The sequence below is a fragment of the Myotis nattereri genome, assembly GCF_964212035.1.
Source record: "Myotis nattereri genome assembly, chromosome: X".
In the NCBI taxonomy this organism is placed as follows: Eukaryota; Metazoa; Chordata; class Mammalia; order Chiroptera; family Vespertilionidae; genus Myotis; species Myotis nattereri.
Window position 1 is genome coordinate 138,108,563 of NC_138078.1, and position 26,382 is coordinate 138,134,944.

The 26,382-nt window shown below is 45.1% G+C and overlaps 1 protein-coding gene across 4 annotated transcripts in view; it reads left to right on the forward strand.

Moving 5' to 3' along the window:
• The window catches only part of MAMLD1 (mastermind like domain containing 1), a gene marked incomplete at both ends in the record, with an annotated part of 57,284 nt that extends 38,644 nt beyond the window's left edge, over nt 1-18,640 (forward strand). For 3 of the 4 annotated variants that reach the window (XM_081114995.1, XM_081114996.1, XM_081114997.1), the window contains 2 exons: nt 8,086-8,326; nt 14,853-14,893. In XM_081114995.1, the coding sequence (XP_080971121.1) occupies nt 8,086-8,326; nt 14,853-14,893 (282 nt within the window). Of the gene's footprint in view, nt 1-8,085; nt 8,327-14,852; nt 14,938-16,421 lie in introns of those variants that run through there. The other variant, XM_081114994.1, reaches the window with a different exon arrangement.
• Between the last annotated feature and the right edge of the window lie 7,742 nt (nt 18,641-26,382).

The window sequence follows — 26,382 nt, forward strand, 5'->3', positions numbered from 1 at the left end:
CTTGTCTTTTTCCAATATGTTTTATGATATTCTCATTATAAGAATAGTATGTACTTTTTATAAGAATTTCTCATTATAGGAATAGTATGTAGCAAACTTGGAAATGCAGAAAACACAAGTATAGAATATATAAATGTCAGGGATAACCACCATTAACATGTTAACATATAGTATTTTATTATTTTTTCTAGGCAGAGACGTATATTTCACATTATTGACTTCAAGTTGTATATATAGCTTTTTCCCTTTTATTATGAAACTAAGAGCCCAGTGCACGATTCGAAATCGCGCGGTGCTGCTGCTGATCAGGCCCTCCCCCAGCGCAGGTGCGCGGAGGCCCTGCCCCCGACACTGCACGCACAACCTCCTCCTGCCTGGTCGACCCATTATGGCATCCCAGTTAATTAGCATATTTCTCTATTTTTTTTTAGATAGATAGATAGATAGATAGATAGATAGATAGATAGATAGATGATAGATAGATAGATAGATATAAAATAGATATAGAGTAGTGTGCAAGACCTTTATGTACAGTTTAAAGAAGTGCAGTGTCACCAATTAGGTTGAGAAGTAGAACATTGTCAACCCCCTGAGTAGATCTTCTCTCCCTCCCCTCAGAGGTGACCACTATCTTGATTCTGACAGTCATTCTCTTGCATTTCTATATAGTTTCAATAGTTTCACCACTTATTAATGAACTCTTAAACAAGCATTTACTTCACTTTTAAGAACCAAGTGGTGAGCATAATCTAGATGCGTCCATAAGCAGCAGTCACAGTGCCACTATTAGTTGAAGATTTCCAGAAAAAGAGAAGCTGCCCTAGCTCCCCTCTTAGGGAGTCGGCAGCTATAGGCATGTTCCCATAAAGGGACTATATGGAGCCCACCACCATTATGGCCATGGCACTGGACACACAGATATGGTCAGAGGAATTGGGCTGCTCTGTTTGCTTTCAGTTTCCCAGTCTGCCTCCAGGAACTCCAGATTCCAGATGTAGGTCAAGGCAAAACACCTCTGTGGGCTAAAGTGAGCATCCACAGCTGATCTAGGCAGCAGGATCTGGATGGTAGAGCAGAAAATTCAGCAACAAATGGTCAAGTGAGATCCCTTCCAGGTTGGGAGAGAGGTGGTCTCCCAGGGACATGAAGTTAGGGAGGCAATCCAGGGGTCTACCCCATTATGTTGGCCACCCCATCCACTTCACTTCCCAGTTCCAGAGTCAACCTGGGGCTGCTGGTCCTGAGCCTGATGAAGATTCTTTCATGCAGACCAAGCTGCTTTTCCACTTTCCCCTCTACCATCTTGTGATTTAGCTTCCCTGGGGCTATGTTGACCCTTGTCTAGCTACTTTTGAGCTTGACACATTCTCCTTATTGCATGGCCCTGTCTTTACAAACAAAGTCAGACGCTTACTGTACTTTTAGTGGAATCATGGGAGGGACTGGAGTTAGATTGTATGCATTAAATATGCTGTCTAAATCTGGAAGTCTCCAAAGGAGATTCCCAGTGGCCCACCTAGCCTGAACAACCACACAGTCTTCCTACCTAATGACCCTGCATTACTGATGGCAAGTGTAGCATTGGCCACTCTGCCGAATTGCCCCCACAGAAAATGGCCAGGCTAAAGGACAGATTGAACTGCAGACATGCTCTGTGCCCAGTGCTATAGAGGGTATCCACATTCTCTACCCCAAGGAGTTAACAAGATACTTGCTTATTCATTGAAATTAAAGGTGCAGAAAAATATATTTATTCCTTCACTCCTTAATTGATTTATACATTATTGATTTTACCTTTTTGTATTCTTGGGTTATTTTTTTCTCTAGGCAAAATAGCAATTTACCAGTTCAATTTAACCCTGTAATTAAATTCCAAGTCTGAGAACTTGATTGACTAAGTGAACTTGATTTGGAACCCCATCAATTGTAGTCAGCCTTAGACATTTAAACTTTGATATATTAAGGTTAAATTATGTACATTTATAGAGGAAAATCCAGAAAAACTCAAACTCTTCCAGTTCTTACATAGAGAATACCTTTCTCCAAAGAAACTAACAAAATGCAAATCTATAGAAGAAATCCAGGAAATGGGTAGGATTGATGCTACCTTATCTCCCTCCCACCTCGGGTAACACATGTATCATAACAGAACTCTCCCAATTTAGAGTTCTTCTCATTTTAGGATATAGTTGTAAAAACAAAAGAAAACCAGGTCACACCGTAGCCAGCCCAGAAGCCATTGCACAACTGTGGAACCCCAGCAGCCCTCCAGAATCATCTTGCAGCTGATCTGCTTATAATAATAACAAAGGTTTCTGTTGGGCAATTTGAGCAAGCAAAACACAGGGCAATATATGGATTTTAGTTCAAGTTTTGGCACTTACTAATGAGTGACTTGGGCAAATTGCTTAACCTCTTTGTGCTTCAGTTTCCTTATCTTTACAATGGGATCATAAAAATACCTACCCCATAGGATTGTTTTGAGAATTAATTGATTGAAACGACCCTAAGAAAGGACTGAGCTTAGTGCCTTGCATTAAGTACTTCTCAATAAAGGTTTCTAATTTTATCAAAATGATCATTTATAATTTTTATTAGTCTATTTTTCCAAAAGATAAAAGAGGTGATAGCCCCGATGAACTGTGTTGGCCAGACCATGCCTAGAGCAACATGTCCAATTCAAGTTAACCCATATAAAATTTATAAGATAGTGCCTGGAGCATTGTAAAAGTGCACAATATATGGCAGAGGTATTATTAATTAAGACTACAACCAACTGGTCTTCTGAGAGAGCATACAACATGCAGGCACTGCATATGTGTTAATTCAATTAATGCTTATATCCACTCTATGAATAAGATACAACCATTACCTCCCTTTTACAGATGAGGAAATTAAGGCATAGAAAGTTTAAGTAACTTCCCCAGAATTACATAGCTAATAAATGGCAAATCCAGGGTTCAAACCCAGGCCTTCTTTTTTTCAGAGCCTGCCATTATCCCAAAGAGTTGTGCTCTCCAATAATGTAGCCAGCAGACACATGTATTTATTTATTTAACTTTCAGAATATAACAACATTTTTTCAGTTACAGTGGACATTTAATATTATTTTATATTAGTTTCAGGTGCATAACATAGTGATTAACATTTATTTACTTTACAGAGTGATCTCCCCCATAAGTCAAGTATCCACCTGATAATGATCTACCTGTAATTATTACAATATTATTGACTATATTCCATAGTCTATATTTTATATCCCTGTGACTTTTATAACTATAAATTGTACTGCTTACTCCCTTCACCTTTTTTACCCAGCCCCTCACTCCTCCTCCCATCACATGTAGATATTTACATTTAAAGTAAATAAAAGTAAGAATTTGGTTCTTCATTTGCAATAGCCACATTTCAAGTGCTCAACTGCCACATATGGGCAGTGACTACCATATTGGACAATGCAGGTATAGAACATTCTGTTCTTTCTGGTAGGATGATTCAACATCATCTCAGAAAGTTCTGTTGGACAGTATTGCTTATAGCATTTCTGGGATTCTGTTCCTTACAAAATCTCAGACTTGAGTTGTATAGCTTCCTCGTGTTGTTGTTAATAGACACATGGTTGTCATATATTGAAATCCCATTTTCACTTGCCCAAGTAGGGTAATGGTAAGCAAGAGGCCAAGAAGTCTGATTCACATTAAATTTTTCTGCTTTCCCAAGGCATTACTTCAGATTTACAAAATTGTCTCCTATTACCTCTGTTTGACAGGTAGGGACATTTACCAACTTGCGCAAAGATCCAGCTTCTTCCACAGCTCTGTCTTGACCTTTTTGGGCTATCTTGATAACATTTTAATAACCTAACATGTTTATCTCACTAGTGACTTGAAAGGCTGGGACTGGATTCTGAAGTCAGACCAGCCTTGAAGAACCTTAAGTTCTGATAGTCTCTGGCATACACGCCAAGTCTCCAGTTTCCTCTCTTGGGTTTTCTCTGCTCACCTCTATTACACATTTAGTAAAGACCAGAGAAAGGAAAGAGAGCAGTACAGGATTCATTGTCTGAACTATTGGATGACTAAGTCTAGAAATCTACAAGCTCCCAGAAGCCAGTGGAATCATAGTTTATTACTATAGCCTTGCCAATGCACATCTACCTCCTTCTGAATCTCCATGGTGGAGAATATTGGGCCACTATCTAAGCTAGTCAATAATTTATAAAATATGAGCAGTTTTTATCCACTTCTTGCAAAGTAGCTGACTATCTATTGGGGTTAGTCAAAATCTTAGCTTCTTGCACCAGAGCCCATTTGACTATGATGATGCCATAGAATAGCCAACAAGTTGGAGCTACTCCTGTGTGATTGAAGGAAGACACCTCACCATTCCTCTCCATGTGCAGAGAAGGAGCCTTTGCACTTCCAAATCCAGGAGTTGCTTGGGTTTTAGTCACTCTATAAATGAGATCTAGGTCTGTACCCCACCTTGCCACTGCATGTCCTGGGTAAGCCTACCTCCACTTCCTTGTCTTATAAACTAGAGACAGTCTCAAATGCATATGTGCACAAAGTTCAGTACCCAACACACAGTGAGTGCTCAAAAATATTTAGCTGATGTTATTTTCATTCTCTGTTCTATCGTTGGGTTTTATTAACACCACATTGAAAAGGGATGAGTAGACGTGCTTAAATGAGGATCAAGGCTCAGTTTATCATTAACGTCCAACCCAAAAAGAGGCCAATGCAGTGTTCACCAGATTATCATATTCCAAGTTCCTGGGACATCATGCTAAACTCATAACAGTAAAGTTGATTGAATTTTCCAAGTACAGGAGTAGACAAAAGTAGGTTTACAGTTGTAATACAAATAATACAATAGCTAATAAATAATAATACAAGAATAAACTCTGTGTTTTGAGTACTCACAACTGTAAACCTACTTTTCCCCACACCAGTATTTGCTAAGCCCATCGTCTGTGCCAGGTATTGTCTGGGCATCAGAGAGATTTCAAGATGATTAAGACGACCCAGCAAGGGTGTTCAGTCAGCTGGAGGTGTTCAGCCACAGGAGCTAGACCAAAAAGAGCAGAATTCCCAGAGTAGAGGAGCTGGATCTTGAAGGACATGCAAAATTCTCAGAGTGGAAACTTGGAGAAAGGGCATTCCAGGTCGGGTGAATCAAGACGCATAACCACAGAGGGCTGAACACACATGGCAGCCTATCTGGAAAGCTCCAAAGAAATTGGTATGACTGGAGAATAGAGAACATGACACTATGGAACATGAAACCTGGCTGCCAAAAGGGCGAGAAGTCAAGGGGCAGAGCTTAACAGGATGTGCTTGTGTCTAGAGAGCTGCAAGCCATTGGAGGACTTTTAGGAGGGAGATGCTGTGGACCAACTTAGGTTCTTCAAGCTCTTTAGTAATCATGGGAAACCTAGGGTCCAGGGTGCTGAGTGGGTGTGAGGTTTTTTAAATTGGTCACCACTGTCAAACACTACCCATCCCATGATCTGAATTCTATGAAATTTGGAATCATATGGAACCAGTCAGTCCAAGAGCTATAAATCCTGGCCACCAATTACCAATGGACTTGTTCTCTTTTGTTTTTGTTTTTATTTTAGATTTTCAAGGAGAAAGATGGGTGTATCTTATATTTGAAAATCTCTAGGAGTAGAAATGTCCCTACTAGCCCTTTCTTTGAAACTTGGGCCTCGCATTTAAAGGGAGCTTGATAAGCAGGTTTTTTCCCAAATTAAGTTAAATGGAGAATATGCACGAGCATTAGCTATAATGCTCTTAGTCAGTCAGAGTCAAGATAGAATCTTATCTATTTTATTTCATGTTTCTTTTTAACTGGGATTGGACTGGTCTTTGAATGGCCTCTTCCCATTCTGCTCTACCTGAATGAGTGGCTCCAGGCCCATTCCCAGTGGCTGCTGAATGGAGTTGCCCACATTGTGGGGGCATGTTTTGCTGCTGGTAATTCCCATGTGCTATCTGCAGTTATTTCTACCTAGTGAACTACCGAGGCACTACACGCATATGTTAATGCTGATGGGAGAGTCCTGTTCCTTGATCCATCGCTAATATCCTACAAGTCACATGGAGCTACCAGGGATTCCTGATCAAAAGTTTACAAATAAGCCCCATTCATTGCTTTTAAAATGTGTCATCAGGGAATGGGCAAATAATCAAAACTCTAGTGATATTTGCATTTTAGGATTGTAAAAATGTCAAGATGGCTATAAAATCGTGTTTAAGATGTTCAGGGAGCTAGGTAAGCAGACCTAGAGTTGTTAATTGTAGAAAGCAATGTTTCTGCTTATGTCCCAGATGACCATGATACAAGGACAAATGGGAGCTTGATGCAGTGGAGCTGGAGATGGCCAGTGAGCTCAGCTCTGTACTGAACCCCACCCCATGGGAAAAGGCACAGTTGGTACACCATCAAATGCAAAGAAGTTTTCTTTCCCAAGTGCATTGAGTTTAATTGCTAAGAATAATGCTTGTTGCTTTTTGGTTTTGTATTGTTTGGGGGACAAATATTTCCCTTTCTACTGGGATTGTCTTTCTAGTCCCATCTTTAAGCAGTTATGTGTTTTTTAATAAAACATTTTGGTGCCCCCCCTCCCTGTAAAACATTGCCTATAATTTTCTCAATGGCATATTTTAACAGTTTACATCTCAAAACTTGTTTTCATATGGCAAGTTAATGATTAAACACACACACACACACACACACACACACACACACACACACACCATGGCAAACTTCATGTGGGCTTTGGAACTAGGTAAACCTGGGTTTGCATCCTACTCTGCTACTAACTAGCTGTGTGACTTTGTGTAACTCAGTTAACTTCTCTGGGCCTCATTGTCCTCATCTGTAAAATAAAGATAACAATAGTTCCTGCCTCATGTAAGATTGAGTGAGTCTGAATACTGAAAGCATTTGGTTTCATAGCAAATGCTCAGTAAATTTTATGGTGGCAATTTTTATTGTTGATCAAATAATGCATCCAACTATCTACTGGTCTGTTATCACTGTAGAGACTTGAGCACACTAGATGATGCTTAATGCTTATTGCAGTGAATCAGATTGATTCCAACTGTTTAGCTTTGATTTGGGGGATAAATATTGCCCTTTCTACTGGGATATTTGGTAGAGACGCAGATGATCAGTTCCAGCTTGGGTGTTAAAAGCATAAGTGTGAAGAGGCTGTCTCACATAGAAAGAACTCATCAATGCAGGCTTCCTCTTGGGTTTTTTTGGACACCACTGTTGCCAAGTGCTTGGTTTGTTCATCAGGATGTCAGGGCTATATCAGTAGCTCATTCGAGTCTTGAAGCTTTCTCTGACATGGATATCAAGCATGTTTTTAATTGCCTTTAGCTATAAGAATTAGGTCATATGTTCAATTCTGATTAAATTCCTTTCTTCTAAAACATAACGGAAAGAGAAGGTCCCACCAATACACAAGTCCCGAAACTTTGGGGCCCTGGAAAGGTGAAGTGCAGTGAGGACTGTTCTGAGATTTCCACTTGACTGTTTGGTTTTGCACTCACCATTTGGTTTTGCAGATTCCTCAACATGTCTACACACATACCTACAAACCAATTTAGAACTGTGTTCTCTGTTGTTGGGGCCAGGGTGGGTAAGGAGGGATCGGGATTGGTGAAGGTCATTGCCAATAAACCAGCTTAACTGACCTAGCTTTACTCCCATTTCCAACATGACAGTGACTGGTCAAGGCAGAGGATCCTTAACTGAGATCCACGGATGGATATTAAGTGGCCCGGAAAACCCTTGAAATTATATGTAAAATGTTGGTGGGTTGGAATGGGGAGACACCACTGTAAGTACTTTTTCTGTGGAAAGAAACTATAGCTTTTACTGATTCTCAAAGGAGTCTGTGATCCAAGGCCATTAAAACTGCAAAGCTGTTTGGTTTTGTCGCCCCAGACCAGTTGGTGTGTATAACAACACCCAAATGACCCCGCTAGCCGGTCAGGGAAGTGACAAGATCGGTCAGAACCATTTTGTGGCCAAGCAGCTGATGAATTGTTCAATCGGTTGTTGTAGAATCATGTAGAAAAAGCCTGCAAGCTTGGGGAAGCCAGGCCCCCCCAGGTCAGCCTCGGGCATCAGCCCCCATCCTGCCAGGCCCTGGGGAGTGAGTCCTTCCTGCCCAGCAGCTCCTTTGCTCATGAGCTGGCCCGAGTCACCTCGTACAGCACCTCAGAGGCAGCGCCCTGGGGCGGCTGGGATCCGAAGGCCTGGAGGCAGGTGCCTGCTCCACTACTGCCTAGCTGCGACGCTGTAGGTAAGTCACTTCCCCTGAGCCTCGCTTTCCTCATCTGTCAACTGGGGCGCAGTTCCCTGCTCAGCCTGCCCGCCTGCCTCACAGGGTTGTTGGGAGGAACACAGGAGGTGACAGCCCATAAAGCTCTGTACACCTAGGAGGGATTTCTAACGCTTTCTCTACTGTGTCCCGGCCAGTCTTTGGCAGAGAGAACACCCAAGCAAGCCGAGTGCTCCAGATGCCTCAGCATCACCTCCAGGGAAATAAGTGGGGCTTGCCCCTGGTACAGTTACTCCCTCCCTGCTGTTCACCTTCCAGCATCCCAGTTCCTTCCCTGCCTGTCTGTTCCTGCAGCCAGACTGTGAGCCCGAGGGGGGCAGGGGCTGCATTTCTGCACCTTGAATGGCCTCAGTGCCCGCCTACTCCATACCTAGTTGATGCTCAGAAACTGCCTCTTCTGACAGTGAACTGCTGTGGACTCTGCACCCAGAGGTGCTCCTCAACCCCACCAAGGATTTGCACACCCTAAAAGTGAGAAGTTGGATATCCCCACTGGAGTACTGGCAGCCTGGGAAGGGCAGGCAGAAGGAATCCAAGCCATGCCTGTCCAACATGGCTATGAGTTTGGATCATCCTGCAGAGTCTAGAAGGAATGGCTTGACTTGCGCTAAAGAGTCACATTAGTGGTCATGAAAGCAAGATGGAGGACACCAGCCAGAATGGGCCTTGGCAGGGTATTTCATTTGGATCGTGGAGTTGTTGTTCTGGTGCATGAAATATCAATGTGCACAGGATGTCTTCCTTAACTTCAGAGAATACTGGAGAAATGAGCATTGCTTAGTGATAGCGATCAGAAGATGGTCATCAGGCTGAAAGGGCCTCTGGGATTCTGGCCTTTAATGGAAATTCTGCTTTGTTGCATACAGCCTTGTTCTCTTTATCTGCCTGCCCTGGCTGGGAAGAACAAGCAGTGCTTTTCGTTCAAGGGGTATTGATTTTTTTTCTTACTCTTTTTTCCCCCTTTTTTCTGTGCACTCTTGGAGTCACAGTGCTCTTCAGCTGAAATCTGAGAAATCTTGTCCAGCACAAAGCTGCCAGGGAAACAGAATTGGCAAAAACGGATGGGGACATCATCCACTCATCATCCACTGCCCTTTTCTGTACTTGGAAGTCAAAAACAAGAGGATCCCAGCTAGCTTGCCTCATGAATTCTTATCCTCACCCCCATTTATATCTATGCAAGTCAATGCCTTCTATCGAGCAGTGAAGGGTGGGACAGATGTTTGGCACCCTAATCTTCTTTATGAAGCTTTGGTAGTTGGGCCCACCTGGGGGTGCTTTGAGGGATAGTAGCTTGCCAGCTCAGCCTGTGACTCAGGAAAGCCAGACTCAGTGTGATACAGAGGAGGCAAGCACCACAGAAGAAGAAGAAAAGCAAGCTGCAAAAGACATTTGTGTCCTCTGCCCTGGGATAGTCCAGCATTTAGACCAAGCCCTTGCAGGACTAGGCAGTCCTGAAACAACCAAGGAGACCAGAGAGGCATTAGAATAGAGTTCATGCTGTTGGAGGTCAAGTGGAAAGACAGAAAATGTAGAGTAAAAAAGCTGACCTACAGCTCTGCCATTTGCTTTTGATGCCATTGATTTTATCAAGGCCCCGATGACAGCTTCAGACTGGTTCAAACCCAAAGGCAGCACCATAACCATGGAAAAGGTCCCTGGCTCCTGTGCCAGGAGCCCAGAGGAGCAAAGAAAGACCCCCAGTGCTGACCCCAATCTTGTCTAGCTTAGAGAACTTTGTGGCAGGTTCTGATTTACCTTCAGGGCCCCAAGCCCTGACCTGATATTTCTGGTATGACCCCCCCACCCCAACACCCGCACCCACTCCTGATCCCTTCACACATCATATTTTCTTTAGAGGATATATAACCATCTGAAATAACCTTTGGTTGACTTATAGCCTCCCCTCCAGTGTAAACTCCATAAAAGTAGAGAAGCACAGGGCTGTCCCCATGCCTGGGAAAGAGCCTGGCCTAAAGTAAACCATCTGACTGACAGACAGACATGCTGGGATTCCAATGAAACCCTCTCTTCCCATTAGATATTTGGGAAGGTTCATTCCGGGGGACTAGAATCAATGAGTCCCACACCTTGCAGGCTGCATTTGGGCAGGGAAGGTCGTTGATCAAAGGCAACACAAAAGGGCAGGTGCTCAGCAAGACCCCCCCCCCCCCACACACACACACACACACAAGATCTAGGCCTCAGGTTCACAGGGAGAAGCGGCCTGATGGCACACACACATCACTCCCAATGGTGTGGCCTCCTCTAGAGACATTCTGGAGAAAAATGAGTCACAGTCTCTGAGAGTTAAAAGGGACTAGTAGGAAAAGAACTTCACCTGCCATTCACTATAGAAAGTCTCAGTAGTTTCTGGGGAATATCTACGGAGAATTTTTGCCTAAAAGCCTCCACACCCCTTCAAGCAGGGCTTCTGATGCAAGTGTCCACATCACCTTCATCCATGGGCCATAGCAAGTCTGAGGTGTCCCCATCCATCTGAGTATGGGAGCCCCCAGAGCTTAGGTCTTGATTTCATAATCTCCATGCAGAATACTGTCGTCCTGTCATTTTAAAGGAAAATTCAGTAGAGCGAGGTGTCTCCAAATCCGATTTTAAAAAACTGCAAAAGGTGTTTTCCTAGTGGAGTAATAAATAAACAAACCCAGACACAAGAGCTCATTAACCTTTGAACTTATAACACATAGTTGAGTGTCTTCTGCTGCAGGGCAAGGTAGCTCAGCATGGGAATGCTCATGAGCTACATTTGCTGGGAACGGAGGCTGGGGATTCCTAGTGGTAGAAAAAAATATCTCCTTTGTCTTCCTCTTTCCTCTCCTCTTCCTTCTGCTTATCCTTATTATCTTCCTCTCTCCCTCTTTCTTCCTTTTCTTCCCTCCCTACCCTCATTTTCCCTTGCCTCCTCCCTCTCTTCTTTCCTGCATCAATGTGCTTTACACAATAAGGCTTTGGATCTGTTCTCTGAGGTCCCCCAGAAGATATCCCATTGTAATCTCCTTCCCAGTCAGAATGCTCCTGGAAATCACTAGGCCAGTAACCAGTCTAATTCCAGCTGAAATACAGGAACATTTTTTAGGCATCTGTGTGGGTGTCCTGTTTATCAGCTACCCCATCCCATCCCCCATCCCCCTTTGCTGGATTAAGTGGTTGAGTCAGTACTGAGAACATCCCTGGCAGTGATGTTAAGAAGCATCCATGGCGATTCCATGGAACTTTCAGGAGCCATTCACCTGTGATGACTGAAAAGCAAAGTTAACACAGTACCTGTCCTGGTCTGTGGGAGCATGGAGCTGGGGGTAGAGGGGTGGGGGGAGGAGAGCTGGAGCCGTGTTGGACTCAACTACGCCAGGGAGTAGCAGTAGGGTTTGGGCCAGTCTTTTGAAATCTCTCCTGTCTAGCACACAGATAAAGCACTAGCCCTACTAAAGTGCCCATACATGGACCAGGGCTTTCCAGCTTCCTGAGCATCAGAAAGAAGCTTCCAAAAAAGCAGCTCTACGACTTTCCAGGTCACCATTTTGGTGGAAATGTGGCCCCTTGGCCCAGCAGGACTGGGAGGAGCTGTGACAGAAGATCCAGGGCCCTAGTTCTCTGGAAGACTTCCTGCTGGCACCAGCCCAGTCTCATCCCTGTGACCAGCATGGGGAAGCACACCTAGGCTTGAAAAGGACCCACCAACACTGCCCTATCAGTGTCACCTGGTACAATAGGATCCAGTACCATGACAATCACAGCCTTTGAAAAATGAGTCATTTGATGACCTCCTCCAATAAGCATGCTTATGAAAATCCACAGGTTGCAGCAATTTTCAGCCACCCCTTCCTCCTGGTCACTGAAAACATTTGTCATTTCCTGTTTTCTCCATTTTCCAAAGATTCTGATTGTCAGTGTCAAAAGGCAACAACTATTTTCTTGGGGCTTATCTTTGGAGCACATTGATTTAGAACAAAGGATGGGGGCCTCCATCTGCAAAACAAAGGAAGCAGCCTCCTAGGGAGGCCTGGAGAGTGCTCTGGCTGCTGGGCCAGGGACAACAGGCCCAGGCCCAGAGCACAGGACTGGGAGTGCCCTGGGCAGCCCCAGTAGTATGAAGAGACCCACTTGACAGCAGTGCCCCAGGGCCCTAGAGGGCCTGACCCACAGGCTGGATGTCAAGTGTACCCTTTGGACTTGGGAATATGTGTAACCATGCCACTAGCCAGGTTTTCCTGTCAACTCTGGATGCTGTGGGTTTTGTGCTTCCTTGGATGAACACTAGACAACACCCCTCCCTCTCCCTGCAACCTTGGACTATTTAGAAGCAATCTCTTTTATCTGGCAGACACTACCCAGTTCCTCCACTCTCTGACTTTGGTCTCCCATACCTTTGTGGTATCTTTCTTCTCTGCCTCTTTCCTTTTGAGCTCTTCTGCCCTTCCCCTGCTTCTTCTTTGGTTACACTCTGTAGCCTCCACCTGCTCCCAACCCCCACCCCTGTACAACTATGTTATTTGATGAAACCTATGGGGCAGCCAGTGGAGAAGAGGTTAGGGTCAGTGTAGACCTAGCCAGCCACAGAAGCCAGTCCCCAGAAGCAGCGGAGTTGGACAGGCAGAGCAACCCAGGGTCTACAGTTAACAGACATAGCACTGCCTAGCCATGTTGCTTTGGGCAAGTCATGTAAGCTTTCTGTCTGAGCCTTAGATGTCATGTGAGTAAGCTGCTGTCCATAGATCTTCTGCCCTTATCTCCTAAGGCTGGTGTAAGGGTAAAAGGGAAGAACACAAGTAAAAGGGCTGCCTCAGAAATGCCTGCCTATCCTGAGCATCTCAAGCAGATCCTAGCCCCCCACTCCCTTCCTGATGGCATGGCCTTAGGAGGTCATATGGTCCCTGTACTCCTCAGTATCCAAATCAGTATCTCTGGGATAATAACATGCCTACTTTAAAGGATTGTTGCAACACAATGTGAAATAATGGGTGCAAAGTGTTCAGTACAGTAAGCACACAGTAAGGCAGTTATGCCACCTCCATACTTTAGCAGTAAGAGGACAGCTCCATGGTTCGGCTGAGAAACAGAAACCCCACCACCCACATCCCAGCAGCCACAGGGGAGGGGAGGCAAGAGCGCAGACAGGAAGCAGTCTAAGGCCAGGATGGTGAAATCGCTTCTAGTGTAGTCTGCCCGGTGCCATGTGTTTGTCCTCACTGCCTTGGCAGGAACTGAGGCCAGGAACTGCCGCCAGGCCTGGGAGCCAGGCACTTTCCCAAGTGCTGGTTCTCTGCCTGCCCCCATCCCACGCCCCAAAGTCAGCTCTCTAAGTGCAGAAAAGCAAGCCATCCCATGTTGTAGGGTCAAGTTTTCTGGCATCCAAGAGGATGCAGCTCAGAAAGTGGACTCAGGGGTGTGCTCCCTGGTGGAGCTGCCTTGGTTATTGGCACACTTGTGAGCAGGCTTCTTGAAAAGGGGGAAGAGATGGCAGTGGATAAGCACTGGACTGGGAGTCAGAACTGGATCGCAGTCACAAGCTGGCTCCAAATGGTTGAGAGTCTCTGTGCAAGGGGCAAGTCATGCCTTCCACGTGCTCTCATCTGGTTCTCTCTGGACTGTCCCTTGAGCTGCTCCCACACTCTGTGTTGGGACTACAGCCCTCAGGCTTGGCTCCTCCCCTTGGAAATGGAGACAGGAAACTCATCCCAATTATCCATGCTGCAGCCAGTCAGGAGAAAGAAGGGAAGTTGACAGTGAGTGACTACTCTGGGTGTCAGACAGTGCATCTTCTGACCATGTGATCATCCTGCTCTTCCTGCCTGGACCACCCAGAACAATCCTCTGCCTTTTCCCCATGACAACCCAGCAGAATCTGGGTACCCACCACCACATAGCCCAGAGTCGGCTCTGCCCCAGCCTCGGCATCCCTGGTTTGCTCAACCATTTCTAGTCTGTGCGATTTGGAGTTTGAGCCCTACCCCAATCACTTACTGTCCTCTGAATCCAGCCAGTTTGTATGGGTCTCCCTGATACTGGCATGCCCAGACTCTTGTCAGCTCTATAGACATGGTCTGGCCAAGACAGAGTAGTGTATGACTGTCACCTCCCTCCTTCTACATACTCTGCTTCTATTAATGCGACTTAATGTTACATTTGCTCTTTTGGTGACTGCATCTCATTGCTGACCCATCCTGAGCAGAAGGACCTCCAAAATGCCTAAATCTTTTTCTACGTGCTCTTGCTATTAAGCTCTGTGTCTCCTGCCCCATCCTATGCTGTCGCAGTTAGCTTTTTAACCCAGGTTGCAGAATCCTACCTTTATTTATACCTGTGGAATTTTGCTTGGGAGGGTGGGGCATGCATGCAAGTGTGTGTTGGTGTGTTCACTCATGCTTTCTGCTACACCAAAGCCAAGTCCTGGGTCCCCACACAGTGATCCCAAGGCAAATATTTCTTGATAGGCTTATTCTAACACGTCTTTTCATCTTCTGTTTAGCAAGAGAAACAGAGATCAGGTCTTATGGCAATGACCCCTGAACAGCAGAGTGCGTATATCGCCCAACAGATGAATCAATTTCAAGGTAAGCAGTTAAGATCAATCGTCCCAAAGGGACAGGCTAGGGCAGGGGTGGGCAAACTTTTTGACTCGAGGGCCACAATGGGTTCTTAAACTGGACCGGAGGGCCAGAACAAAAGCATGGATGGAGTGTTTGTGTGAACTAATATAAATTCAAAGTAAACATCATTACATAAAAGGGTACGGTCTTTTTTTTCAATAGTTTTATCCATTTCAAATGGGCCGGATCCGGCCTGCAGGCCATAGTTTGCCCACGGCTGGGCTAGGGGGTGTAGTGTGGGATGAGAATTCACCCCAGAGTAAGCAGTTACTGTAGGTGTTTCTGAAAGCATTTTGGGAAAAAGGGGAGGTCTGGGAGTCAGTTCAGGTTGGACCTATCACACTGGAACTTGAGTAGGATCCCAATTAAAGGTCAGGTCTTAATGACTCTGCCATCACTGTGTAATTCACGAGTTTGATTAAACTAAGTCAGGTGCCTTAAAGCAGTTATTCTCAATGGGAGAAGGGCATACCCCCTAGGGTTTTATCAGAATCAACTGAGGCTGCCACAACCCCAGGGTTCTGACCCTGCCCTTCTTGCTCCCACCCCAGTGACCTTCTATTCTAATAGAATCCTGGACCATCTCCCAGGTGTGGGCAATGGAAAAGAGGTTGAAGTTGTGCCTCAAAGAGTCTGTGGTGGGGGGCTGCTAGAGCCTCCACAGACAGCAGGGTCCCCACCTTATCATGGCAGCTGTTAATGCAATCAACTTTTATTGGTCAGAGATACAGCTGTTTGAAAGGGGGAAAAAACAGGCATTGTCCTTACTTCTCAGAGCTTCCAGACTAGTCAGGGAGACATGTAAGCAATCCTTACCAGCCGATAGTGACATTGTGCAAGACCAAGGGCACTCTCACCTGGGGCTCAGTGAAGGCTGTTTGCCCTCCAACAAGTGGTCAGCATCTTCATTTTAGCCAATGCCACCATCATGCCACTGCTCCTCCATTCTCATGCAGAAAACCCTGTTCTTTGGGCCTAAACACCAGCTGAATATTGCACCTGCCAAGGTCAAGCACACTTCAGCTGTAGGGACAGGGAAAACAAGTTCCAGGAAGGCCATTTCATCTGTCAAGGGATGGATAAGGCCAGGCCTGAGTACAGAGTACTGAGTATGAAAGCAGACCAAGACCCTGACCTCATAGAGCTTATAATCTACTTAAAAAGACAGACAGATAAGCTGGCATTTTTCATCCAACATTATCTGTACTTGTTGGGTGTGGGAAGGGGTGTGTGAACACAGACCCAGGAATCTAAGAGGGCTCCCTAGAAGAACTGCAGTACAGACTGAGGGTGGAGGAACAAAGGGGAGAAGAGTTGAGGACAGAGGATGCTCAGTAGGAGCCAAAGGTGGAAGGTGAGAAATCAGTGCTAGGCTGGTATTCCCCACCAGCAACTGCAGCAAAATTGAGGATGCCTTTGGAATTGACCCCCTTTCTCTCTTTCTGTAGCCGTCCAAGAACAAGTCACCTCCAAGTGTAGCCGGACCAAGGCAAGCCCCCCTTCCAGCCAGCACATGATGCTACCCAGAGCTGTGCTCCTTCAGAACAACCTGAGTCCAGGAATGATCCCACCCAGCCGGCACCAGAGCCATGGAGGCATGATCTTACCAACCCCAGGCAAAAAGCAAGGAATTTTTAACTCCAGCCCCCTGTTTTCCATATCCTCATGCTCAGGCCAGAACCCCCTGGGCAGCCTTGGCTCTGTCTGCCAATATACACAGATGCCCAAGGCCTCCCCCTCAGGAGTGCTCCTGCCCAGGTTCTGTCCCAGTCCCCTGGGCAGCCAGCCTCTGAGTCCCCACCAGCTCAGACAGCCAAGTGTGCCAAGAATGTCCACCTTGTTCAACAATGCCACATGGGTGGCAGCAGCAACTGCAAATCCAGTGGTCTCAAGGGAACCACTCCCCAGCCAAGTAGATAATAGCGCCCAGCAGCAATTTAATAGCAACTCTATCTTCGCAAAGACACCTGTGAGATTCTCCCCGATAGCCCCAGCCTGTCCATCGCAGCAGGCAGTTGTGCCTCCCAATCAGGGGACCCCAGGAGACAGGCCTGGCCAGAAGGTCAATGCTTCCCTGGCCAACCCCAGCCTCAGCCTCAGACAGAGCCCACAGCGGTGTCCTGTGCCTGTGCTGAACACCAAGTCCCTCCAGCAGGGCATAGACAGCTTTGGTCCCATGAGTCCCATACAGGCCATCGAGCCACCACCAAGCTATGTGGCTGCTGCTGCTGCTGCCGCTGCTGCCTCCACCATCACTGCTAGCCAGTCTCCAGGTCCATTCAATAGAATGGGTCCCCTTACTGAGCTGCCACCCTATGACTTTTTGCCCCAGCCCCAACCCCCATTAAATGATCTGATTTCACCACCTGACTGCAATGAGGTGGATTTCATTGAAGCTCTCTTGAAAGGCCCCAGCACGAGCCCAGATGAAGACTGGGTGTGTAACCTGAGGCTGATCGATGACATTTTGGAAGAGCAGCATGCTGCTGCCCAAAATGCCGCAGCCCAAAATGCTGGCCAAGTCACCCAGAATAGCCAGGATGGCATCCCCAAAGTTGACATCACTTTAGGGAGTGGTGTGAATCCATAGCAAATTCACAACTGGCCCCAGACAGCCACACAAGTGTTTCCTCATTACAATCTGAGTGGCATCAACCCATGCCCATACATCTCTCTACCTATAACAAAATGGAAAGCTGGTGATTTTTCAAAATACCTGTACATATTTGAAAATTTTGTAAATGGTTTTCCTAAACATTAATGACAGAAGTATTTATACTTCCTTTTGTGACTTTGTAAATAAAGTGACGGCTTTTGTTTCAGTACAATTGTGTTGATTATGCATTGTTTGTGTTTATTATACATTGTTGCAAATATGCAGACTGTGTTGTTCGCTCCAATGATCTCTAATAAGCCAGGTGTCTGAGTCGCTTATGGTTTTGATGCAACAGATGATGTGGATGTGACCAAGAGGTGTTGTACAAGCTAACAAATGCCACATAGAAAACCACTTGGCCATTTATTGCCATTTTCACAGAAAATGTCATCTCCTGATGTAATTCTTGATCTCTTTTTTGCAAACCTGCCAGTCTCTGCTAGCTCTTTCCTGATAAGCACATTACAGCAGAAGCTGCTTTTATAGTAAGTGCCCTACAGAGGAAGTTTGCAAGGAGGCTGAGAGTGTTATGTAGATTTGGGAAAGGTAAAGAGAGAGAATGTGAGTTGAACACTCTCTGAGCTGTCAACCTTGAGGATCTATAGTGTCCTCTCTTTATCATTCAGTCAAGAGAACCTCAGCTTTGCACCTCTCCAGAGACACCCTTGTAGGGTGAAGGTGAGGGGTTCCTGGTTTAAAGCCTTTCAGTACTTGTTTTGATGTAAGGCTTTGTGGTTGGGGAGGTGGGGAGTCTGTAAACATTAATACTTGATTTTTGGTTTGTCATTGATGGTTTCTATCTGCAATTATAGTCATGTATATTTCAGTGTCTGTTACAGAAAACCAACGCCCACTGTCCTGTAAACTTTTCTCAGTGTTCAGACTCTATGTAATCACATTTTAATTGCCACCTTGTATTTCGCCTCTTCGTTTGAAAATTGTCATCTCTTTCAAGCCAAAACCTGTTTGTTTTTTTCCTTTCTTCTATAATAAACAGCCAGGAGAAAAGTGCCTTCGTTTTCATTTTTTTTAAGGGAGCATTCAGTACCTGCAAACCCATGTCAGTGAAACCAGCCAGTGCTTTTGGTTCTTTCAGAGCCTACTTGTGTCCTGCAAATTGGAAACGATGCTGCAGGGAGGGGCGAGGAGTGAAAAGTTATGTAGGCAAGCAGCAATTGTTTCACATCATAGCATAGAAGCTTGTCATTTGGGGTCTCAGGCCCTTGTTTTATAGAGGAGAAAACAGTACGGGAAGCCACTAAGGTAACTCTCCACTTGGGGGTCAGGGGAGAGTTGCACTGAGAATCTAAACTCTGCACCATAATCCTCTTTCAGCCGACAGGGTGACAGACCTTAATAAAATGTCAATTCCTCCCATGTAAGAGACACCCATATAGAGCGGCTAGAGATGGAGGCTGTACCTTGAAGCAGGTGACATATCTGCTGTGTGGGAGAGTGAAGTTCTTTTACTTCACAAAGACAACCAACAAGGCCCTGATGAAGCCACTGGGAAGCTGAGCACCCTGTGTGTGTGTGAGGGGGGGGGTAAGGAAGGATGTCCCATCTCCCATTCCCCAAAGTCTTGATCATCCTGAATGCTGAAGCGGAAAGAGCTCAGCAGTCTGGGGTGTGGATGCCTCAGGAATGCCAGGGATTCCCCATGGCTTATCTTCATGTCCAGGACCACAGCCGAAGGGCAGTCTGCTCCAATTTGCCTGACCGTCTAAAACTTGCCAAGATCCACCCAGTCCCCTTTAGCCCTACCCCTCACATCCCCCAACATTTGCAGCAAGTTGGTTGGCTGCTGGTTGCTTCCTATTTAAACTACACAAAAACAACAGGGACTCCTGTCACCCTACACTAGGGCTACCCCTTAATAGGAAGGAAGTGGCTTTCACAGAGCTTCATCTGAATTTGGCTTATGGTTGGGCCTCATTTCCAGGGACCCTAATAAGATGGCTGGGACCTCTGCCAGGAGTGGTCACGAGCTGAGGTGCTGGTGATGGGTTGTAAGATGTCTCACGTCTCCCCAAAGGTAGCAAAGAAGCTAGTTGGGACACTACTTCCCCATGTGCTATAAAAACACAGCTGAAGCACCAGTTGAGATCAGATGGAGTAACAAAGGAGTACATCCCATTTATTCCCCTAATTGGCTGGGAGGATTTTTATACCTCATCCTCAAGGTACAAAATGTTCCAACATAATGGCATGCTTGGCGAGGCCCATGGGCTGAGACAGGCCTGTTCTGTCCAGCAGAGCCTAAAATGCTCTAGGAAGATGCCTGCACCCACCACTCAATGACTGACTGAGGGCAAAGATCAACAGGGGTGGAAGCAGGCCTCCCCAGCCCGTGGGCCAGAGGGATCATGGAAACAGTCATTGCTCCAAAGCCCTGACTTTCAGCACACCACTTAACACAGGCCCCTCCTGCTTCCTGCAGAGCGTTCTTTGTAAGTCTGGGTAATGGAAGTGTCCTATGACTGCCCCTCAGCTTCTGTCACCACTCCCTGTCATGGTCTCTACTTCTGTTCCCCCTGCCTCTTGATGTTCCCAAGAGCCATCTGCACTGTGCCTCAAGTACCTCAGTGGTGCCAGGTAATAGGCAGGCCCTGGCTTCCCCACACTGAGGTACTTGGGCCCACCTCTCCTGTCCCCTCTCTCCAGTGAGCTCGGGAGAAGCAGGCGTTGGGCCAGGTGCCCTTCCTTGGCTCTGTGTTAGATCCAACTACCCAGTGACTGTTGCTTACAGCCAGTCATTTGGGGTACTGAAGCCATGATCTGTAGATTCCCCAGCCCAGCTCTCCAAGTGGGGTTTCCTCAGCCTGCCAGAGGGATTCGTGGTCACCATTGTCCCCACTCAGCTCTGCTGGTCCTCAGAGCCCCAAAATAAAAGCTGAGCTTGGCCCACTAGGTTGGTTCCAGCTTCCATACCCAAGAGGGTTCACTTCCCACCACAACCATGATGTCACCTCAAGGTTGAGCTAGTGTGGACAGCAGTGTAGACAGCTCGCTGAGCACTTTTTGCCACTGGCTTTAGCCTAGCCTCACCATTCCTTAGCAGTCCTTTCCCATTTCCATTTCCACTATGGTTGTCCCAAGTTACTCCTTCCAGGAGATAACTCCCACCTTTCTTCCATTGTACTGACAGCCTCTCTCTGCTGGATTCCTCCCTGGAACTTTCAACTGGACCATGTTAAAAAGCCACTCAACACCACAGCCCACCCGGGTACAGCTCTAGCTCCGTACCACCCTCCTGTCCCACTCATCCCTCAACCTAGAGTGATCTGGCTCCAGTCCCCTCTCTTCCTTAAGCATGCTGGTCAAACTACAAAATTCCTCCTGGCCATAAATCCCACAGAAAGTTTTCAATCTTCAGTACACTTGCCCCTTCAGCAGCACTGGACTCTCTCTCCTTCCCGAAAAGTGCTGACCTTGGTTCGTGGAACCCACAGTCCCCTGGGACCCTACTTCCACTCTGGCCTGAAACCTGGCTCTCTCTCCTGCTCTGAGAGCATTTCTCTTCTGCTCCTTCCATTTTCTCTCACTTTACTAAGCCTTCTTTACCTTCTCCCTATCTTTCAGTTTCTTCCCCTGGGCATACAAATGGGTCCACGTGCCTATATCTCAGCATCTTAGCATCTCAGCCTGGTCAAACAGAGCACAGTACAGCTGGACAGAACCCTAAATTTCAGTCCCCAGGGCAATGCTGCTGGACTAGGTTGTACACAGAGCTGAAGCCCTCTAGAACCCTTGAAAAAAGAGTGAAAAAGCATGAAGACTGCTGAAGGCCCCTGTCCATGAGAAGGACTCACCCTTATCCTGCTTCAGACAGCAGTCTTGACTGGAATCCCTCATAGGCCTCCCAGCCTTTGAAAGCCCTTCCCTAAGAGGGTTGAGAGGAAGAAGGCACTCAGCTGCCAGTGGCTCCTCAGGAGTTTGCAGGGAGGTGCCTAAAGGCCTATTCAATGGGGAGGGGAGTAAAGAAAGAACCACGATCATTACGGGGAGGTGCTCTCTTCACACTCAATCCCATTACCCCTGCTCCAAATTTGAGTCCAATAGCAGGAAAAATGCCAGAAGTTCCCAGGGATGTAAGTGAGACCCCAGGGACTCCTTCCATTAGAGCAGGCTCAGGGCCAAAGACTCTGAATAAAGTACCATCTCTCACTTGATCTTCAGCCTAAGAAGTCAGGGGATCTGGAAGTGGAAATGGGGTTCTGAAGAAACATATACTGTTGCCTTCTCTAGTGTGTGGTCAAGCATATTCTAGGTAGAGGGAACAGCAAGTACAAATGCTAGGGAGAATGGAAAAGAGGCAGGTGGATGGGTCCAGTGTGCAAGAGAAGGAGAGGGAGAGGAGAGAGTGCAGGAGTGGGCAGGGCCAGAGCATGCAGGGCCCTGCAAGCTATCTTTCCACAAGGAAAAAGGGTCACTATGGTTGCTGTGTGGAGGATGGACTCCAGAATGAATAAGGAAGGCCTCTACATACAGGGATTCTCTCTACAGATTTCCCAAAGGGCATCTCCAGTTGAGGAGGTCCAAAGTGAATTCCTCAGCATTCTCCAAGCCTGAGTGTCCTCCTGAGTGTCAGGCAGGCATCGTACCCGAATGCCCCACTTTTAAGTCCCCAAATCTACTTGGTCTCCAAGTCCAGAACCTGAGAGTCATCTGAATATTTGTTTTTCTCTCATCCCTTTAGCATCCTGGAAAGGTGGGGTATCTCCTCCAAATTAATCTGCAAAATCTCTATGATCACAATAAAAATACCCAGTAGGATTATTTTCTGGAACATGAAAAAATGATTCAAGGTGATTCATCTGGTGGGACAACGAAACAAAAGTAGCCAGGAAATTTCTAAAAAAGAAAAATCAAGAAAGGGTTTTTAGCATTACCAGATATTAAAGTGTATCATGAAGCTACTGTATTTAAAACAATATGGTACTCACACAGGAAAAAAAAACAGACAAGTTGGTGGAAAGGAAATAGAAGCAAGCGTGGGAATTGAAACAATGAGAAAGGAGACATTTCAAATCAGCGAGGGAGACTCAATACATGGTGGTGGAAAAACTGACTTGCCATTTTAATAATAAACTTGGATCCTCTACCTAACTCCTAACATCAAGATAAATTCAGGTGATTAGAAGATTAAAATAGAAAGGCATTAGAAAAAAAACAAAGTTGGATATTTTTAGAATATCAGGATAGATCAGGTTTCTCCAATTATGACATGAAACCCAGAAGCCACAAGGAAAAGATTGATGAAATTGCCCACATAAAATTTAAAAACTTGCATACAGAAAAACACACCATGAAAGTAAAAAGATAAATGACAAATTTACCCCAAAAATTTTTGAACACATGACAGACAATGGCTGATATGCTTAATACAGATAAAAGTAAATTGTCCACAAAAAGACAAGTACAAAAAAAAAGACAAGTACAATTTTATTCACAGTAACCAAAACCTGTGAACAGCCTGGATGTCTATCAATAGGAGAATGGATAAGCCAACTCTGATATGTTCGTACAATGCAATACTACTCATTAGTATACAATGATAGTTCTCAGCAATGAAAATGGATTACTAATACATACTATAACATGCATACATTTCACGTGCATTATGCTGAAAAGAAAGAAGCCAGATACAAAAACATACACATGATCCCATTTATAGACATAAGTAATTCAGGGTGAAAAAAATCAGAATAATGGGTAGGTATGGGGGTGGACTGAAAAGAGGTATAAGGGAACCTTCTGGGGTGAGGGTAAAATCTCTTATGGCTTACACAGGTGTATGCATTGCCAAAACTCAGAGTATGGTTCACTTAAGATCTGGACATTTCATTGCAAGTTAATTTTACCTAAAATATAAAAATCTTAAATATTGAACTCTAGTTAATGATCTTCTGGAGTTTGGGGTGAAGTGTACTAGTAATCATGTCTGCAACTTACTCTGACACACATAAAAAAGATGATTAAGGGATGTATTAGAGAGATAGAATTGTGATAAAGTAGAGTAACATGTTATTGGTAGAATCCAGGAGGTGGGTCAATATGGATCCAATGTACATTTCTTCACCTTTCTGATTATTTGAAAATTGTCATAATAAAATATTGGTGGAAATATTTTAAAAATTACAGAGATGCTATTAAAGTACAAATCTCACAATCTGGGGCAGGAAAAAAGCTTACAGAGATCAAGTTTATATTTTGGAGGAGGAAGGAGAATGGTGTTCAATTTTACTACAGCCTCTTTTCCAGGAGCCAGTATAGCTTAGCATAAAACCACAGGGAATGCAACAGCCACTCAGTATGTGAGACAACCAAACAGATTGGTCTTATCTCACCTATTCTGACAACATTTTGTGAAAAGTGATCATTCAAACCATTGTTCACCTGTTTTGCTCAACTGAGTTGTCTCTGTAGTCTCAATATTTTTTAAATTGTTCTTTTCAAAACTTTCCATTTCCATTATCTTATTTAAATTACTTACCTTGATAAACATTTATTCTTGTGTAGGCACTCTATGAAAAATAAAAAATAGAGCTCCTTCAAAGCACTAAGAAAAATATGAACTACCCAATGAGGAGGAAATAAGCAAAGGACATGAATAGTCAGTTAATAATAAAAGAAATGAAAATTGCCAGTGAACACGGAGGGGATGCTAAGCCACCCTCATAATGAAAGAAACATCAATAACACCAATCACGCTCTGGCATACTGTCTCTATCAGATTGGTCCCAAATGTAAAAACTGATAATAGGTGCTGTAGCTGGAGCATGGGCATAGGTCCTTTCTCTTCTTCACTGCTGGCTGAAGGGTAACACATACAACTGTTGTAGGGGCAGTTTGGTAATTCTCATGAGACTTTCAACTTTGGCTGTTCATTGAAAAATAAACCTGCCTGGATTCTAACCTCAAAGAATATCATTTAGAGGTGTCAGGGTAGGGTCCAAGAATCTGTATTTAAAGTTCCAAGATTGAGAATAACTGGCTTGGCTTTTGACATGATAGGAACTTGCAGGGGTGTTTAGATACCTGTGCACAAAATTGTTGATTACAGTATTGTTTGACCTAACCAAAAGTTGGACACAACCCAAGTGTTCCCAATTGGGAGTGGTTAAAGCTACTCAATGGAGGACTGTGCAGCTGTTAAAAAACACATGGGAATTCCCACTTGTTAGAAGTCTGGTTTCTACTGCCCAAACTCAGCTAGAATCCTTTCCAGGCCCACTTGTACCAATTTGAGAGCCCTGAGTATCACCTTCTTAATCCTGATCCAAGCGGAGCTTCAAGCTATAACTGGATTTCCATGAAGCCATCACAGAAGTTCAACCCAGTCTGGGATCCTGAATCTTCCCAGATGCCTTCAAAAGAAAATTCTCAGGAAGACACAGCATCTTGTCATCATTCCTTCTCAGAAATGCTGATAGAGGGCTTCCATAACTTGACCCTCAGTCCCCGTTCCAACTACACCCGCCCCCGCCCCCGCCCTCCCCCTCCACACACACACACCAGAATGGCTACTTCAAGAGCAGGACATTGAAGAAGAGATGCAACACAAGAGGCCATTAGAGCAGCAGTGGTTACTTTGGATGTTAAAAGACTAAAAAGAGAGAGCCCTCACTCAGCACCTAATACTCACTCAGCATTTCTGTTATCAGAGTTAACTGAGACTTGAATTTGAATATTATCATTTTACTAAGTGTTCCTCAAACCTTAGAATGAGGAAAGAAAGCATCCTCTCACCTGCCCTCTGCATAAATGCCAGTTAAGGGCCTCAGTAACTTGACCGTCAAGCTTTCTACTACCTACTGGAAGAGTTCTTCCAATTGCAGGACAAAACAGAAAAGATTCAACCACAAAAGCATGAGAAATGGGACTTGGCATTACTCCACAAAACAGAAACTCTAAGGCCTCAAAGATTTGCACATAGGAAGGGGATGCAATTGAACACAGGTGTGAATATCCAAGGTGCCTTGCAAAGATGCTTTCTTGGAATTGAAAAGAAGGAAGAATGACAGAATTATGCCAAAGAATTATGCTTATTAGAGTCATTGGTCATTCTTTTGGCACATTGCACCAAATTGTGTGTCTTCAGATTCTAAAGTCAATGCTAAGATGAGACCCAGTAGTAAGAGTATGAATCAAAAGATTGTTGGAGCAAACAGATGTGGTAATAGACACTGGTGTTTCTACATGTACTGTTTGTGTCAAACATGATTGCAATAAGGTAAATATTTTTCTGCTCCATACCAATTGTCTCAATTTTCAGTACTAAATAAATGTGTTTAAAGGAACCTACCATTACAATTAAGTTTTGCTTTTTATAAGTGTGCAGCAGGAGCCCCCCAGCTCCACATACTGGATACCACCACAATGCAAGCTCTCCCTGCTCTGCACTGCACCACATCCTGCATCACCGTTTTAATTTGCCTTTCAAATGGTAGGAAGAAAAGTGGGCTTCAAGGCACCATTGCTTGTCCTCTAACTTCTCCTGAGGTAGGGATGACTGAAGAAACCAAGGCAGTCCACACACACACACACACACACACACACACACACACACACACACAGAGTAATATTTTCATGGGAGTTCTTGCCACCTGCAGTAATCTGGTCTGCCTATCAAGAAGAAGGTATTCAAAGCTGCTGCCAGAGGTTGTCCCTGAGGCCGAGACAAGAGGAGTTGTGATCCTATTTTGTTGTAGTTTCTGAAATTGGGGAGCTCTGCCCCCAGCAGGTTTAAT